The sequence below is a fragment of the Trichechus manatus genome, unplaced genomic scaffold (assembly GCF_000243295.1).
Source record: "Trichechus manatus latirostris isolate Lorelei unplaced genomic scaffold, TriManLat1.0 scaffold00083, whole genome shotgun sequence".
NCBI classification, from domain to species: domain Eukaryota; kingdom Metazoa; phylum Chordata; class Mammalia; order Sirenia; family Trichechidae; genus Trichechus; species Trichechus manatus.
The window spans coordinates 3,325,342-3,342,861 of NW_004444019.1; the positions used below are offsets into that span (position 1 = coordinate 3,325,342).

At 34.5% G+C, this 17,520-nt stretch overlaps 1 protein-coding gene across 1 annotated transcript in view; it reads right to left on the reverse strand.

Annotated features, from left to right (window-relative positions):
* The window catches only part of EYS (eyes shut homolog), a 1,981,143-nt gene that overhangs the window by 1,773,721 nt on the left and 189,902 nt on the right, over positions 1 to 17,520 (reverse strand). Inside the window, 2 exon segments of the mRNA XM_012556965.2 lie at positions 6,100 to 6,266; positions 12,972 to 13,111. Coding sequence (XP_012412419.2) covers positions 6,100 to 6,266; positions 12,972 to 13,111 — 307 coding nt within the window.

A 17,520-nucleotide genomic window follows, 5' to 3' on the forward strand; every position in this document is an offset into this window, starting at 1 on the left:
AATCCACAAGAAAACTACTGGAACTAATAGAAGATTTCAGCAAAGTGTCAGGATACAAGGTAAACATACAAAAATCAGTTGGATTCCTTTACACCAACAAAAAGAACCTTGAAGAGGAAATCACCAAATCAATACCATTTACAATAGCCCCAAAGAAGATACAATACTCAGGAATAAACCTAACCAAAGATGTAACAGACATATAAAATGAAAACTACAAGACACTACTGCAAGAAACCAAAAGAGACCTGCATAATTGGAAAACCATACCTTGCTCATGGATAGGAAGAGTCAACATTGTGAAAATGTCAATTCTACCCAAAGCAATCTACAGATACAATGCAATCCCAATCCAAATTCCACCAGCATTTTTTAATGAGATGGAGAAGCAAATCACCAACTTCATATGGAAAGGGAAGAGGCCTAGAATAAGCAAAGGATTACTCAAGAAGAACAAAGTGGGAGGCCACATACTACCTGATTTTCGAAACTATTACACCGCCATGGTAGTGAAAACAGCCTGGTACTGTACAACAACAGATACATAGACAAATGCAACAGAATTGCAATCCAGACATAAATTCATCCACCTATGAGCAGCTGATATTTGACAAAGGCCCAAAGTCCATTAATTGGGTAAAAGACAGTCTCTTTAACAAATAGTGCTGGCATAACCAGATATCAACCAGCAAAAAGCTGAAACAAGTCCCATACCTTACCCCATGCACAAAAACTAACTCAAAATGGATCAAAGAGTTAAATATAAAATCGAAAATGATAAAAATAATGGAAGAAAATATAGGGACAATGCTAGGAACCCTAATTCATGGCATAAACACAATACAAACCATAAGTATCAATGCACAAGCACTAGAAGACAGAAGAAAAATGCGAGTTCCTAACAATCAAACACTTACGCTCATCAAAAGACTTCACCGAAAGAGTAAAAAGATAACCTATGGACTGGGAAAAAAATTTTGGCTATGACAATTCTGATCAGCATCTAATCTCTAAAATCTGCAAAATACTGCAAAACCTCAACAACAAAAGACAAATAACCCAGTTAAAAAATGGGCAAAGGATATGAACAGGCACTTCACCAAAGAAGATATTCAGGCAGCTAACAGACACATCAAGAAATGCTCACGATCATTAGCCATTAGAGAAATGCAGATCAAAACTACAATGAGATATCATCTCACACCAACAAGGCTGGCATTAATCCAAGAAACACAAAATAATAAATGCTAGAGAGGTTGTGGAGAGACTAGAACACTTATACATTGTTGGTGGGAATGTAAACTGGTACAACCACTTTGGAAATCGATTTGGTGCTTCCTGAAAAAGCTAGAAACAGAAGTACCATACGATCCAGCTATCCCACTCCTTGGAATATATCCTATAGAAATAAGATACGTCATACAAATAGTTATATGCACACCCTTGTTCATTGCCGCACTGTTCACAATAGCAAAAAGATGGAAACAACCTAGGTGCCCATCAATGGACGAATGACTAAACAAATTATGGTATATCCACACGATGGAATACTACGCAATGATAAAGAACAACAATGAAGCCGTGAAATATAACATAGAGGAAGCTGGAGGTCATTTCTGAGTGAATTTAGTCAGTCACAAAAGGACAAATATTGTATAAGACCACTACTATAAGAACTCAAGAAAAGGTTAAAACACAGAAGAAAACATTCTTTGATGGTTACGAGGGTGGGGAGGGAGGGTGAGGGTTATTTACTAACTAGATAGTAGATAAGAATGATATTAAGTGAAGGGAAGGACAGTACACACTACAAGGGAAGTCAGGACAACTGGACTAAACCAAAGCTAAGAAGTTTCCTGAATACAATGAAACACTTTGAGGGACAGAGTAGCAGGGGTAGGGGTCTGGGGACCATGCTTTCAGGGGACATTTAGGTCAATTGCATAACAAAGCTTATTAAGAAAATGTTCTGCATCCTCCTTTGGTGTGCAGCATCTGGGGTCTTGAAAGCTTGCAAGCAGCCATCCAAGATGCATCAATTGGAAAAAAGGAGAATGAAGAACACCAAAGATACAAGTTAAGTATTATCCCAAGAGATAGAAAGGTCACATAAACCAGAGACTTCATCAGCCTGAGACCAGAAGAACTAGATGGTGCCCAGCTACCACCAATGACTGCCCTGACAGGGATCGCAACAGAGAGTCTCAGATGGAGGAGGAGAAAGTTGGGGTGCGGAACTCAAATTCTAGTGAGAAGACCAGACTTAATGGTCTGACTGAGACTGGAGGAACCCCGGAAAGCATGGTCCCTGGATTCTCTATCAGCCTAGGACTAAAACAGTTTCCAAGGCCAACTCTTCAGACAGGGATTGGACTGGACTGTGGGACATAAAGTGATACTCGTGAGGAGCGTGCCTCTTAGGTCAAGTAGATACAAGAGACTAAATGGGCCGCTTCTGTCCGGAGGTGAGATGGGAAGGCAGAGAGGGTTAGGAGCTGGTTGAATGGACATGGGGAATCAAGGGTGGAAAGAAGTGTGCTGTCACAGTATGGGGAGAGCAATTAGAGTCACATAACAATGTATATATAAATTTTTGTACAGAAAAAATAAAAAAAATTGCTTCTTTCCTGTTTTTTTTCAACAGGTATCTTTCTCTTTGAGTTTCAACATTTTAACAATTGTGTCTGGTCATGCATCTGTATGTGTTTATCCTGCTTACAGTTCACTGAAGTTCTTTCATCCAATGTGAGACATTTTAAGCCATTATTTTTCAAATAATTGTTTGCTTTCTTCTCTCTTTCCTCTCCCTGGTACTTCCACTATAAATATGTTGCTGTGCATAATGGTGTCCCACATATGTCTGAGTCAATGTTAATTCTTCTTCTTTCTTTTTTTCACTCTGTTCTTCAGATTACTTAATTTCTATTGACCTATCTTCAAGTCTGCTGATAATTTTTCTACCAGTTCAAAACTGCAGTTGAGTACCTGTAGTAAATTTTAGAATTTTTTTCTTAAGTCCAGCATTTTCATCTTTTTTTTTTTAATCATTTCTATCTTTTTATTCATACTCTGTATTTGGTAAGACACTTTCTTCATTTTGTTTTAATAATTTAATCAGAGTTTCCTTTGGGTCTTTGCACATATTTATAATGGCTGATTGGAATTTTTTGTCTCTTAAATATAACATGTGTGTCCTCTCAAAGGCAGTTTCTTTTGCCTGTTTGTTCCCTCTGTATATTGGTCACATTTTTCTGTTTCTTTGCCTGATTCTTAATTTTTTTGTTGTTGTTGAACACTGGACATTTTAGATAATATATTGTAGTAACTGTGTATACTGATGTCTCTCTAAAGATTTTTATTCATATAGTTCACTTGTTTATCTGTTGAGTGATTTGGCTGTACTATTTTAGTAAAGTTTATTTCTCCCTTATTCTGAACCCACTTGATCTTACTCCTCAGAGTGTGCAGTGTTGAACACGTGTGTAGTCACCCTTGGATGACTCTTCTCTTTGGCTCTCTTTAGCTGTCTCTTTCCTGATCTCTTTTTTAATCTGTCTTCCATCTGTTGTTATCACACCCAGTGTTTTACTACTCTAATTACTCTGTTCTTTTTTCATAATGCCCTGGGGCTTATATTGCTCCAAATATGATCCAAATAAATTCAAGTGCTATTTCAGAGGTAGTCTTTGGGGCCTTTGGGGCCAGTCTTTGAGATTTGTTCTGATCCCCGGAGGGCTCTTCTTGCTGTTTCCTTCCTTTGTTCTTTGTGGTAAACTCTGTGGCATAAAGTTTAGCTTGTGGCCTTCGTGGAACTACCAGCCTCATCGTAATTATTTACTACCTACATTTCTCTCTCTCTCTTTTTTTTAAGTATATTTATGCCTAAACTTCTCCACATTCTGTTCCAAATAAAGTCAGTTACTTTGGGTAAAGCATCAGAGATTTTGATTCCTATGGCTTGTGTCTCCTCAGGGCAAAATCTCTAAATCACTGCTCTGTAGCTGGTGGAAGAGACAGTGACCCAATTCTCTTGGAGTGACATCACTGCTCACTGTGCAGGAGAAGTTGCCCATAGTCTTCTCACAGTGCCTCTCTTGATTTGGAAGCTTCAACCTACAGATAAGCTAGCCGAGCCAGGAGCAGAGCCTCTGCACATGGATTGGGGACTGGGTGTAGGAAGGGAGTCCCTGTCACTACTGGCTATATTTGCTAGGATTTTAGCCTGTCAAACACAGAGCTGGGGAAGATAAAAAGAACAAGTGGCCTGATTCTTCTAGAGAGATGCTATAGCCCTTGACTAGGAGTTGGGAGAGACAGAGTACCATCTTCTTGTTCATACTTACCTTGAAGGGCTCTTCATCACAGTGAAAGGGGGGGTAGGCAGAGCAAGGGAACAGAAAATGGCTCAAGTGACACATGCTCCTTCTCTTAGTGAGATTTAGTTGATTTTCTAGCATAAATATTTCTTCATTTACTGTAAGCTAGTAGCAGGTTCTCAGAGCTCCTCATGTTTTTAGTTCAGAAGTCATTAATTCTGAAGCTTAAATTCATAACATTAATAAGTAAAGGTTTAATTTTCAATTACAATTTTCCAGAACCTGTATAGCTATGTATCCTTCAGGGTTCTCCAGATAAACAGAATAAATAGGATATTTTATATTTATATGTATATTTATGTTTATGTAAGGGAAGTGACTTATGATTGTGGGGACTGACAAATCCAACATACATAGGGCAGGCTAGCAGGCTGAAAACTCAGACAATATTTCTGTGTTACAGTTTTCAGGTAGAATTCCTTCTTTTCTTGGAAACCTCAATATTTGCTCTCAAGACTTTCAACTGGTTGGACGAAGTCCGCTTACATTGTCAAGGGTAGTCCCTTTTACTTAAAAACCAACCCATTGCTGTTGAGTCTATTTCAACTCATAAAGATCCTATAGGACAGAATAGAACTGTCCCACAGGGTTTCCAAGGCTGTAAATGTTTATGGAAGCAGACTGCCACATTTTTCTCCCACGGAGGAGTGGCTGGTGAGTTCAAACCACCAACCTTGCAGTTAACAGCTGAGCACTCATACCCTGTGACAGCAGGGCTCTTTCTTTTACTTAGAGTCAACTATACATTTTAATCACATCTACAAACTATCTTCATAGCTACATCTAGATTACTGTTTGCCCAAGCAACTGGACACTGTAACCTAGCCAAGTTGGTAAAGAAAAGTAACCATCATAAGCTAAAACCAGACAATTTATATAAACACATGAAATGATGTTCAACAGTATTCACAAAAAAATATAAAAGCAAATGAATACTTAACTAATACCACTTTCACCTACATGGACAAAGATTCAAAAGATTACAATTAGACTATGTCCCTGAGAATATTAGGGAAAGAAGACACTCTCACATATTAGTGAAAATTATAGAGCAATTTGGTGATATATTTCCAAATTTTAAAATTATTACATATTTTGTCCCAATTATTCTATTTCTGTAAATTTACTTTTCAGATACATTTATTCAGATGTGAAATTATGTATGTACAAAATTTAAAAAATCTGCAGTATAAACAGTGGAAAAATCTTTTTTTATCAATTACTTATCAATGATACAATGATATGCCATACAGCTGTTAATAAAATGAGGCAGCTCTATATGTACAGATATGGATTTTTCTCCAGAAATTCAAGAAACAGAGCAGTGTGTATAAAATTCTACCATTTTTCAAAATAAATTTTAAATAAACTCAGTATTACATTATCAGTAGAAATATACAAACACAAAAGTTATTCAACTTCTTTCTCACTGGAGAAATAAAGGAATTAGAAACAAGAGCAGATGGTAGATTTACTTCTCACTCTATATCCGTTTACATCTTTTAAATTTCTTACTAAGTAGCCTTTTTCAAAACACATATATATTAAATATATATATGTTATGTATATATCTACATAACATATAGCATACATATCCCAACAATTTTAAACAAAGAAAGATTGTTATTATAACATATTATAAAGAAGTTAATTATGATTTATCAGTATAATTCAATTTTTTTGATAAATAGGTGATAGTCTTAGCTCAAACAGTGATAAATACCTGGGTCCATTACTTTCCTCTTTACAAATGGTTTTATGTTGACATCCACTTTCTTTACAATCAGTTGTATTTTCCACATACATTTTGCCAGACCACCGGGGAATACATATACATTGATATCCTTGGCTGTGTTCATTGGTCAAACATCTGTGTGCATTTGTACATGTCTATAAAAATAAGAAATAAGAATATTGTAAATCCCCATCACATGCAATGTTACAATTGTTTCTTTGTTTGCATTTCATGTTTTCCTTTATGGATTAAATTCACGCATTTCTTTACAAGGGTAAAAATGAATTCATTTGTAAATTATATTAAAATAATTTAAAAATCATGTTCAGATTTTATAGTAGAAATATATAAATTGTCAAAAGATAAACAGGTAAACATCTACTATACAATTGTTTTTAAAAATGTATAAAATTGATCAAAATTTAATAGTTTTTTAATAAGTTAACTAAAGTAGAGAGAGAGAGATTAGATATACAAAATGAAAGAGAGAGATGATAGACGATAGACAGAAGATAGAGGATAGATAGCTAGATGGCAGAAAGGCTTTGTATGAATAAATGATAATGTGCCGTCATACTAGGACTAAATTAACTTAAATCTCAGTAACTGAAGTTCAGAAGTTCAAGAGGAGACACAGAGTAAGAGGGAGAGGAAAAGCAAGAGAGCTAGAATAAGAAAAAAAGACAACAGGCTAACATTTAGATCTGAAATCCATAGCTAGATAATCTTCACCTACTTACATGCCCCATACATCTCAGTATATATATATATATAGAGAGAGAGAGAGAGAGAGACAGAGAGAGAGAGAGCTCTGGTGACACAATGGTTAAGAGCTACGGCTGCTAACCAAAAGGTTGGCTGTTCATTGGCAGTTCGAATCCACGAGTCACTCCTTGGAAACCCTGTGGGGCATTTCTACTCTGTCTTATATGCTCACTCTGACCTATATGGTCGCTATGAGTTGGAATCAACTCGACGGCAATGGGTATATATATATATGTATATATATATATATATATACATATATATATATATCTACATTCATCTATCTGTCTGTCTATACATACATATACATATATGTTTCAACAAAGGGATGTAATGCTACAGATGCTCACGCATCTATACCAAGAAATTTGGAAGACAGCTGACTGGCCAACCAACTGGAAGAGATCCACATCTGTGGTCATTCCAAAGAAAGATGATCTAACAAATGCAGAGATTATCAAACAATATCATTAATATCACAGGCAAGCAAAATTTGTTGAAGATAATTCAAAAGCAGATGCAGCAGTACATTACAGAGTACTGCCAGAAATTCAAGCCAGATTCAGAAGAGGATGTGGAAGGAGGGATAACATTGCTGATATCAGATGGATCTTAGCTGAAAGCAGAGAATACCAGAAAGATGTTTATCTGTGTTTTATTGACTATGCAAAGGCATTCAACTATGTGAATTATAACAAATTATGGATAACATTTCGAAGAATGGGAATTACAGAACACTTAATTGTGCTTGTGTGGAACCTGTACATAGTCCAAAAGACAGCCATTTGAACAGAGCAAGGGATAATCTTCATTTAAAATCAAGAAAGTTGTGCATCAGGATTGCATCCTTTTACCAAATTTATTCAATCTGTATGCTGAGCAAATAATCTGAGCAGCTGGACTATATGAGGAAGAACGAGGCATCAAGATTGGAGGAACACTCATTTACAAACTGTAATATGCAAATGACACAACCTTGCTTGCTGAAAGTGAAGAGGACTTGAAGCACTTACTGAAGATCAAAGACCGCAGCCTTCAATATGGATTAGACCTTAACATAAAGAAAACAAAATCTTCACAACTAGATTAATAAGCAGCATCATAATACATGGAGAAAGTATTGAAGTTGTCAAGGATTTCATTTTACTTGGATCCACAATTAATGCCCTTGGAAGCAGCAGTCAAGAAATCAAATGAGGTAGTGCACTGGGCAAATCTTCTGCAATAGACCTCTTTAAAGTGTTAAAAAGCAAATATGTCACTTTGAGGACTAAGGTGCGCCTAACCCAAGCCATGGTATTCAGTCACGTCATGTGCACACGAAAGCTGAACAATGAATAAGGAAGACCAAAGAAAAACTAATGCCTTTGAATTATGGTGTTGGCGAAGAATATTGAATTTACCATGGACTGCCACAAGAACGAATAAATCTGTCTTGAAAGAAGTACAGCCAGAATGCTCCTTTGAAGCAAGGATAGAGAGATTTTGTCTCACACACTTTGGACATGTTATTAGGAGCGACTAGTCCCTGGAGAAGGATATCATGATTGGTAAAGTAGAGGGTCAGTGAAAATGATGAAGACCCTCAATGAGATGGATTGACAGAGTGGCTGCAACAATGGGCTCAAGAATAACAATGATTGTGAGGATGGTGCAGGACAGAGCAGTGTTTCGTTCTGTCGTACATAGGGTCGCTGTGAGTCTGAACTGACTTGACAGCACCTAAGAACATAACTACGATCATTTCAATAAATAACTTGTTTCTCTATAAATTATTTTATAATTTTCATATTACACTAGTGTGTAGGGTCACTTAGCATAGGGGTCTTTTTGGAAAGAAACTTTGTCAGGCCTAATAGATGACAAATATTTCACTATTTTTTTTTCTCTTGTTAAAGAAATAGATACAGGAAGTGACTTCTGTAAGAAGAGTGGGCAACTATTGTTTTTCATAATATGTGGAAGCCTGGATTATTAGAAATATAGTCTTGGCTAAATAAAAATGTATCAATTTATAAATTACATCTGTATGAATTTCAGTCCCAATTTACACCATTTTGGGTGTGGTCAAAAACTCTGAAGTAGGTAGAGCTTGGTAAAGGTCTTTCAGATCCCGATTTTTAGTGTTCCTTTGTCTCTTTTATTTTGTTTCAAAATTTCCTCCCCCTAAGCTGGTGATAGGGAACCCAAGGTTGAGTAAGGATATTGTTGATGTGTTGTGAGATTGTTAACCATTGTCATAGGGCAACATTTGTAGTGACTGTTGAAAGAGAAACTATTTTGTTCTGTAAGCCTTCATCTTAAGTGAGAATAACAGCACAATTGGAAGAGCGTAGTCAATGTCACTGAACTGTGCATGCAGACATTTTTGAAATGGTATATCTTTGGCTATATGTATTTTCACCAAAAAAAAAAAAAAAAAAGGTTGAGAAGTTAGAGGGTTGACATGTCGTGGGGTTGTTAACCAATGTCATAAAACAATATGTGTACTACTGTTTCATGAGAAACTATTTGTTCTGTAAGCCTTCACCTGAAGTACAATAAAAAAAAAAAAAGTTCCTCCCCCTTAGTAACTTATGATAATATAATTGCATAACTTGTGTGTAGTAGGGTTGTAGAAAACAAGATAAACGCATTTGTGTGTTTCCCTTACAGTAGTGTTTGGACTTAAGAGGATCTCAGAGATGGGGCACTGTTTAAATCGCGCATCATAAATAAATAAATAAACACTTCTGGAATTTCCATCTTTGATGATAAAATTGTAATAAAACGAATTTCTTGTCCCCATATTAAAAAAAAAAAAATACTGAGGAAAAAAAATAACTTACTATTTGCTCTATGAAATCCTTAGCCCTGGAAGGTAAAACTGAATCAACTAAAATAAGTTATTTACCAAGATTAACAGCTTGCTGATCAAGACTCACTTTAAGATTCTCATTAGTTGTGCCCACCAGAGTTTATTTGTAAACTCTGACCAATCCATACCAGTTCTCCCATGCCTTAATAACCTCATAAATATCTTCTCATGACTTCTCTCTTCTGAAACACTGAGACTCTATTGTTGTGGTTTGCTGTTGAATTGATTTGCCACTCATAGTGACCCCATGTGATATAGTAGAACTGCCCCATAGAGTTTTTTTGGCTGTAATCTTTTTAGAAGCAGATTGCCAGGGTTTTCTCCTTCAGAGCCTCTGGGTGGGTTTGAACCACCAACCTTTCTTTTTAGCTGGATTCCCAGTGCTTAACCATTGTACGACTAGGGCTCCTTAAGATTCTATTAAGGTGTTGTTTTCCTTTATTTCAGAAGATCTAGAATAACCAGTTTTTTGTTTGTTTGTTTTTCTTGATAAACACAGTTGTCTGGTGGTATTTTGGGAGTCATCAGTGAACAAACCCACTGTTTCACAGAGATCCAGTTAGGATGCCATCACTACTAAGGCTCAGGACCCTGAAGTCCAGACAGTGTACTATCCTGAAACTGTTAGATACTCTTCTCTCCAATTGTAACAGTGATGTAGGTATCACATCAAGCTTGAATTGCAGTTTATTTTTATCAAATTCCCAAAGGCAAAGTTCATTTTCTCTCTTAGAAATAAGACTACATTTTAGGAATCCCTTGATTATGTGATACAGTTTCAACACTCTGTCCATCATCATCTCTTCCTCTGCTTAATCTATAAGAAGACGTCTATTGGGAGAAGACAAGCATAGGCCTCATAAACTTCATTACCCAGCTTGTGTTAATGAGTGATGAGTTCAGATGATTATATCAGTCAGGTATTTATGGAACAAAATTTTCTTTGAGTCACCTTTTCAAAATGTTGTAGACATTTTTTGTTAGGCCCCCAATTGTGATTGACTAGTCTTCAGCAGATTCTGAGGACATGACAGTATACAAGAACTGACACAAGTGTTGATGGAGTCCTCTCAGTCTCTTAGGCCCTTTACAACACAAACTCTTCCTCCATAATTTAACTCATGTGCATATCTCTCTAATTGGTAGAATTTCTCCAAGGACAATTTGAAATGGCAGGGGCGACTCTGGGGAAATTTTGACATAAACAAGACTGTTCATTTGACAGATGCATAATAACACAAAGGAGAAAACCCTCATGAGGAGATTCTCTGTATTGTGTGTCTAATAGAGACATTACGTAATGCACAAAAACACCCCCTTTCATCTTCATACTTCTGGGATTAATAAGCATTAGATTTTTAATTATATGGCTCTATAGAATTGTCAAGCATATGATTTACTGTTGAAATTATCCCAAATAACTTATTCTCATTTGTGTGCATGTGTGTGTGAAATGTTTTTTTTTTTGCATTTAAGCATCCAACATTCTTTACAGAGTGAAGATAGTCATTACTTCATATCTGCTAAAAGCTAGGTCCCCTTCTTCATTTTCCCTTTTCTTCCTCTTTTTTGTTTGGAAAACCTTTGAAATTAACTGAACATAAATAATTATTTGAACATTCTGGAACTACTGATTATATAAATAGACAAAAATTTACAAGGGAAAAAAATTGAATAAACCGTGCTTCTTTTGTATGTTTTCTCTTGCCAAAACTTTAACAAAGCCAGAAAAACAGTGTACCTGTGGATTATATAGTAGAATTAGTCTCTTAGATGAAAAGAACATTAGACTTTCAGAGCTTTTGGCAAAAACTCAAAAGTCATAGTTTTATTTTATTTTTTTAATATATGAAAACAAAAAAACAAAACAAATCCATTTGAAATCAGGAGTTTAACTCATTGCTGTTGAGTTAATTCCAATGCATGGTGAGTCCATGTGTTACAGAGCAGAACTGCTCCATAGGCTGTAATAAAAGTTTATTTATATTTAAAATAGCTTGTGTAATTTCATAATGAATAAATGACTCTGTAAAGAAATTATAATGATTTAATTTAACTTAAAAAATTCTCTATGTGTTCGCCTAATTTTATCACCATGTATAAAACTTCAGTATCATTTCTCATGATGCAAAAATTATAAATTTTGTACATAGATTTTAAGGATCTAGTAAGTTGTTTTTGTTTCCTCAAATTATTTAAGATTACAGAAACAAATTACTTTTAAGTAATTGAAATTTTAATATCAGATATATTTTAAAAGAATTTGATCTTATGAATTCTTATAATACTACAAATCATAGGTACTTAACATGGTGGTTTAAATTAAATTTTAAATCTGTAGTCAACGTTAAGACCTTAAACTGCTATTAAATTGAATGAATTAATAATCTTTGGATACTAGAACACTTTTTAAGTAAGGAAAATATACAAAAATTAGACTAGAAATATGGTTTCAAATTACCTTTTTCCTTATTGAACGGCAATATAATATACAAATATACTTAAATGACGTATATTTATGTTTATTTTGCCTAAAATAAAAGTTGTTCAAGTGATATAAAATGTGTGCTCACTGAAAAACAAAATAGCTAAAAAAGTGTTGGCTTACTGACTTTGCGGTTTCTCTTGACTCTGGAAAAATGTTGGTTACTTTATTTAAACGTGATGATTAATATAAAAGGTATAGAGAAACAGTAACAGGTACACAAGACAATAAGTATATTTTGCTTGTTTGTTTACTATACTAAATTTACAGATTTAATATAATATGCAATTTTGCTTAATATGCTGATAAATTTAAAAACATTTTAAAGACCATGTTAAAAGCTTTAATACAATCATCTATGTATATGTTTACTTATTGTCATTGTTTAAATACATACATTTAAAAGTATATTAAGTTTAAATCACGGGTTTATTAGTAATAGCAATGTAATAAAGATATATTTGAGGATTTAATCAGTCAGCAAATTATAACACAAGTAGGACACAAAAAGACTAGAGATAAAATTATTGCTGAAAATCTTTAATGCCTCTGCATATGATAAATATAAAAGTACATGCAGATTTCCAAGTGGAAATACAGAGAGTATTGAAAAACTCTTTATAAAGTTATATTTAAGCTATTTATATCTAGAACATTGAAGAATCTGTAGCTTTAACATCTCTAGCTTTTTTGAAATCAGACATATATGAGCCGAAGAGTCAAATGAAAAACCACTACATGAAGTTATCTCACCTCAATTATTCCTTCACATGGGAACCAACATGCATAATTAAGGTCTTCCGCATTTTTCACGTAAACAGGGACTTCATTGCAGTTTGCAATTAAAAAGAAGCAGGCATCAATAACCACCTCACAGTTTTCACCTTCAAATCCTTCCAAGCAAAGAGATAAAAAATTAAATAATCTTTTATAAATTCATGTTCATGTTGAATTATTAAGGTTAACTGTCAAATTAATTCAAAAAATCAATTTGACAACACCTACACAAAAGTTAGCTTCTATATCTTTAGATTGTAAAATTTGAACGAGACCTACAGATAATCAAGCCTAACTCTCTCATTTAACAAATGGACTGTGAAACATAGCATCAGAACAAGAACATGATGCAGCTTCCAGGCTAACGAACTTTTTTGTAAATAACCAAATGTCAAATAAATTACCAATTCTTAATTGTAAAGAAACATAAAACAAATCTTATACAAAGAAATAATAATAATAAAAGCACTACAGTAATAAGTTTTATGGATGGCTTGTTGTATACGAAACTACTCGGAAATAAATTTGGGAAAAAAAGTCCTTAAAGTTTATAACAGAAAAAAAGATCAACCCCTCATCCTAGTCTCCTGACAGGGGAAGGACATTTATGTATGTGCATGTATGTGTGTAGGTATATACATACACAAGTACATTTATATATATATATATACATGTACATATATATACACACACATACATATATATAGCTATTTCACACTCTAATGTTAGATACAATATCTGGGATACAATAACAAATGAGATACACAGAAAAAGGAAAGAATGTGATCTATATGCAAGAGAAAATCCAGTCATTAAAACCAGTCACACAGATGGCCCAGACTTAGAAATATCTGACAAGCACTTCAAAGTAGCTATGACAAATTTGTTGAACAATTTATAGGAAACCATAAATACAACAGGTAAACATATAGGGAATTAGAAAACGATAGATTTGAAAACTACAAAAAAAAAAAAAGATAATAATCAAATGGAAATCCAGGAACTGTGGGAGTAAAGAAACTAATTAAGCTGGGCTGAAACATTTTATTTCACATTAAGGGAGGTAATGTTCCTAGGTAATGAAGGAATATAGGAGACACGATCCATCTCCTTGTAAACATAATAAGTAAACCTCCTAGTCAATAGACCAATTATGTTTGTTAGGTGTATAGTATTTTTCATGGAATCCTTTAGCAAGATATTCCTGTTGAGTTTTGCTTATGGCTAACAAACATAAAATTTATGAATTTGCGAGGCAAGACTTGTTAGTGGTTAAGAACCACGGCTGCTAACCAAAAAGTCAGCAGTTCGAATCTGCCAGCCGCTCCTTGGAAACCCTATGGGGCAGTTCTACTCTGTCCTTTAGGGTCTCTATGAGTTGGAATCCACTTCACGACAATGGCTTTGGTTTGGTTTTGGTTATACAACTATCTGAAGTATAAAATGGTGACTGTTCATAAACTAAAATCTCCCTGCTGTGTGGATACCCCAATTAGAAGTCTCACAAATTAATCTGGCAAACAGGAAGGAGCTAGGAATCCATGTAGAATGTCCCAAATCTCATCAAACTCATCTGTGCAAATTTCTTGCTTACAATCTTAAAATTATAAAAAATTATTACTATATTAGTAATAAAATATGTACTGATGGGATTATCAGCAGATGAGGCAGAAGAGAAGATCAGTAGTGAATTTAATGATAGGTCAATAAATATCATATATTCAATACGATGAGGGAAAATAACTCAAACAGTTTTGCCAGCCCCATATAATTAACCAATAAGTTCTATCTCCATTTCGTGGTAGAGGTTTGTAGTATTAGAATTACCTCTTTCTTGAATATTTGGAAGTACTTGGATATAAGACCAATAATTTTTTTTAAATAATTTTATTTAATTACTTTGGAGGTTGTAGGATTATTCAGATTTTATATTTGTTTTTGAATTAGTTTTGCCAACCAGTATTTTTCCAAGAATTTATCCATGTCATCTAAAATTTCTAGCTTACTAGCTGAGAATTTTCCATAATAATGCCCTAAATCTTAATCCCCAAAGACAATGGGGGAAGAGACAAGAGTGAGGAAATATTTTTAATGAATTTTGAGAAGCTGAAAAGATGATGGAATATTAGTGACTAAATTAGCGAACTACTATAACCCATTGCCCTTGAGTCTGTTCCAACTCATAGCAACCCTACAGGACAGAATACAACTGCCTCATAGGCTTGCCAAGGCTATAATCTTTATAGAAGCAGACTGCCACATCTTTCCCCCAAAAAACTGCTGGTAGATTCAAACCACTGACCTTTTGGTTAGCAGCTGAGTGTTTAACCACTGTGCCACCAGATTTCCTTAAATTAGCAGAATAGTAGTAGTCAAAACACACATGTGATGAGAGGGCATAATTATAAAGAGAAAATTCATTCACCTAGCAGATATTTTGAGATGCTTGAGACTTAAAGTTATGAGAATGTGGTACTGAAGTGGTTTCTGGAAACATGGAGATTAGTTGACACTCATTGGTTCTCTCCCAACACACAAATCCAGTTAATTATTCTGATCCCTTACTCACCTCCCCTAGGCACACAACAAATCATTATTAGGTTTATCCTCAAGAGAAAGAGAATCTCAGAGACACCTGCCTCAAGGATCTCAAGCTCATTGGGTTTCCCACAATGAAATGCCGGCTGCCAACTGGCTACTCTGTAATACAGATCCCTGTCATTAAGGCCTATCTTCACTTGGTACACTTGCAGTCAGTCTTGTTAGTTTCTCACCATTAAATATGATTGAACACCATTTGGCAGAAATACTCCAAATGAGAAAAGAACAATGTAACAAGTACTTACAGAAAACAGACTGAGTGGAACGGAAGAAAATTAAACAAAACAAAACTATAATATTATTAAATATATAAGAAAAAGGGTATTTTATCTGTATTAAAGAAGAGAATGCCATGAAAATGTAAGATTTGGGGAATAGGAAAATGCTCTGAAAAATTACAAATATAATAAAATAAAAATGTCAACACCAATTTTGAGATATTCGATTGGGGAAATACACTAGAATAGATAACATAAAAAAGAAATGGAAAATAAACCAGAAATATGAGAAAATGAGACAATCAATTAAGGAGAGCCACTATCCAATTACTTGATTAGGGTCTACAGAAAAGAGAAATTATCAGTAAAATAACACAAAGACTATCTAAAAATTAAAAGACACATGCTTACATATAAAAGAGGTTACCAAGTGACTCATAATGAATGAAGGACCATACACCCAAAAATAGTTCCAACATTGTAAAGTTTCAGAACACTGGGGCAAAGAACATTAAAAAAAAAAAAAAGACTTTCAAAGAAATAAATGTAAGTTGAATACAAAGAATCAAAATGTAGCATGTTATATACATGATTCAACACCCTTCCATGCTTTGCTTTCTTTTCAATTTTTATCTCATAGTTTTACTATGTGAGTACTGGCAGCCTTCCACATTTATTTCTAAAGCTAAAATCATTCTTTTGCTGTAATAAACAATGGTTCCATTTATAAACTTGCATATATATTACTAAGTATGTGGATGCATTCTCAGTGATGGAAAGGTTAGGTCAAACACTATATGCATACATAATAATGATGGATATTACAAAATTGTCCTTCAGATATTTTAGCAATTTTACATTATCACCAGTAAGGAATAAAAGCACCAGTTGTCAAACTCAAATTTTTGCAAGGCTGCTAAGAGAAAAAATATATATACATTTTTTTTATTATTTGTTTTTGCTTTCATTATGAATAAAGTTGAGCATTTCCCCATATATTTAGCGATGTTTTCTGTTTCTTCTTTTATAAATATTTATGATATTAACTGTTTTATCTATTAGATTTTTGGTCTTTTGATTGCTCCTCTTAATTTCTAGGAGTTGTTTTTGTATTAGTGGGACTAATCCTACTGTAAAGTGAAACATGCACAATTTATCTTTTGACTTCTTGTGTTTTTTGACAAGCAGATATATGTATGTCATGGATTGAATTATGTCCCCCCCAAAATGTGTGTATCAATTTGCTTGGGCCATGATTCCCAGTATTGTGTAGTTGCCCTCCATTTTGTGATTGCAATTTTATGTTAAAGAGAATTATGGTGGGATTGTAACACCCTTACTAAAGTCACATCCCTGATCCAAAGTAAAGGGAATTTCCCTGAGGTGTGACCTGCACCACACTTTATCTAGTAAGAGATAGAAGGAAAGGGAAGCAAGCAGAGAGTTGGGGACCTCATACCACCAGAAAAGCAGTGTCAGGAGCAGAGCGTGTCCTTTGGACCTGAGGTTCCTATGTTGAAATGCTCCCAGACCAAGGAAAGACTGATGAACCACAAGGACCTTCCTCCAGTGCCAACAGAAAGAGAAAGCCTTCTCATGGAGCAGAGGCCTTGAATTTGGACTTGTAGCCTACTAGACTGTGAGAGAATAAATTTCTCTTTGTTAAAAGCCATCCACTTGTATTTCAGTTACAGCAGCACTAGATG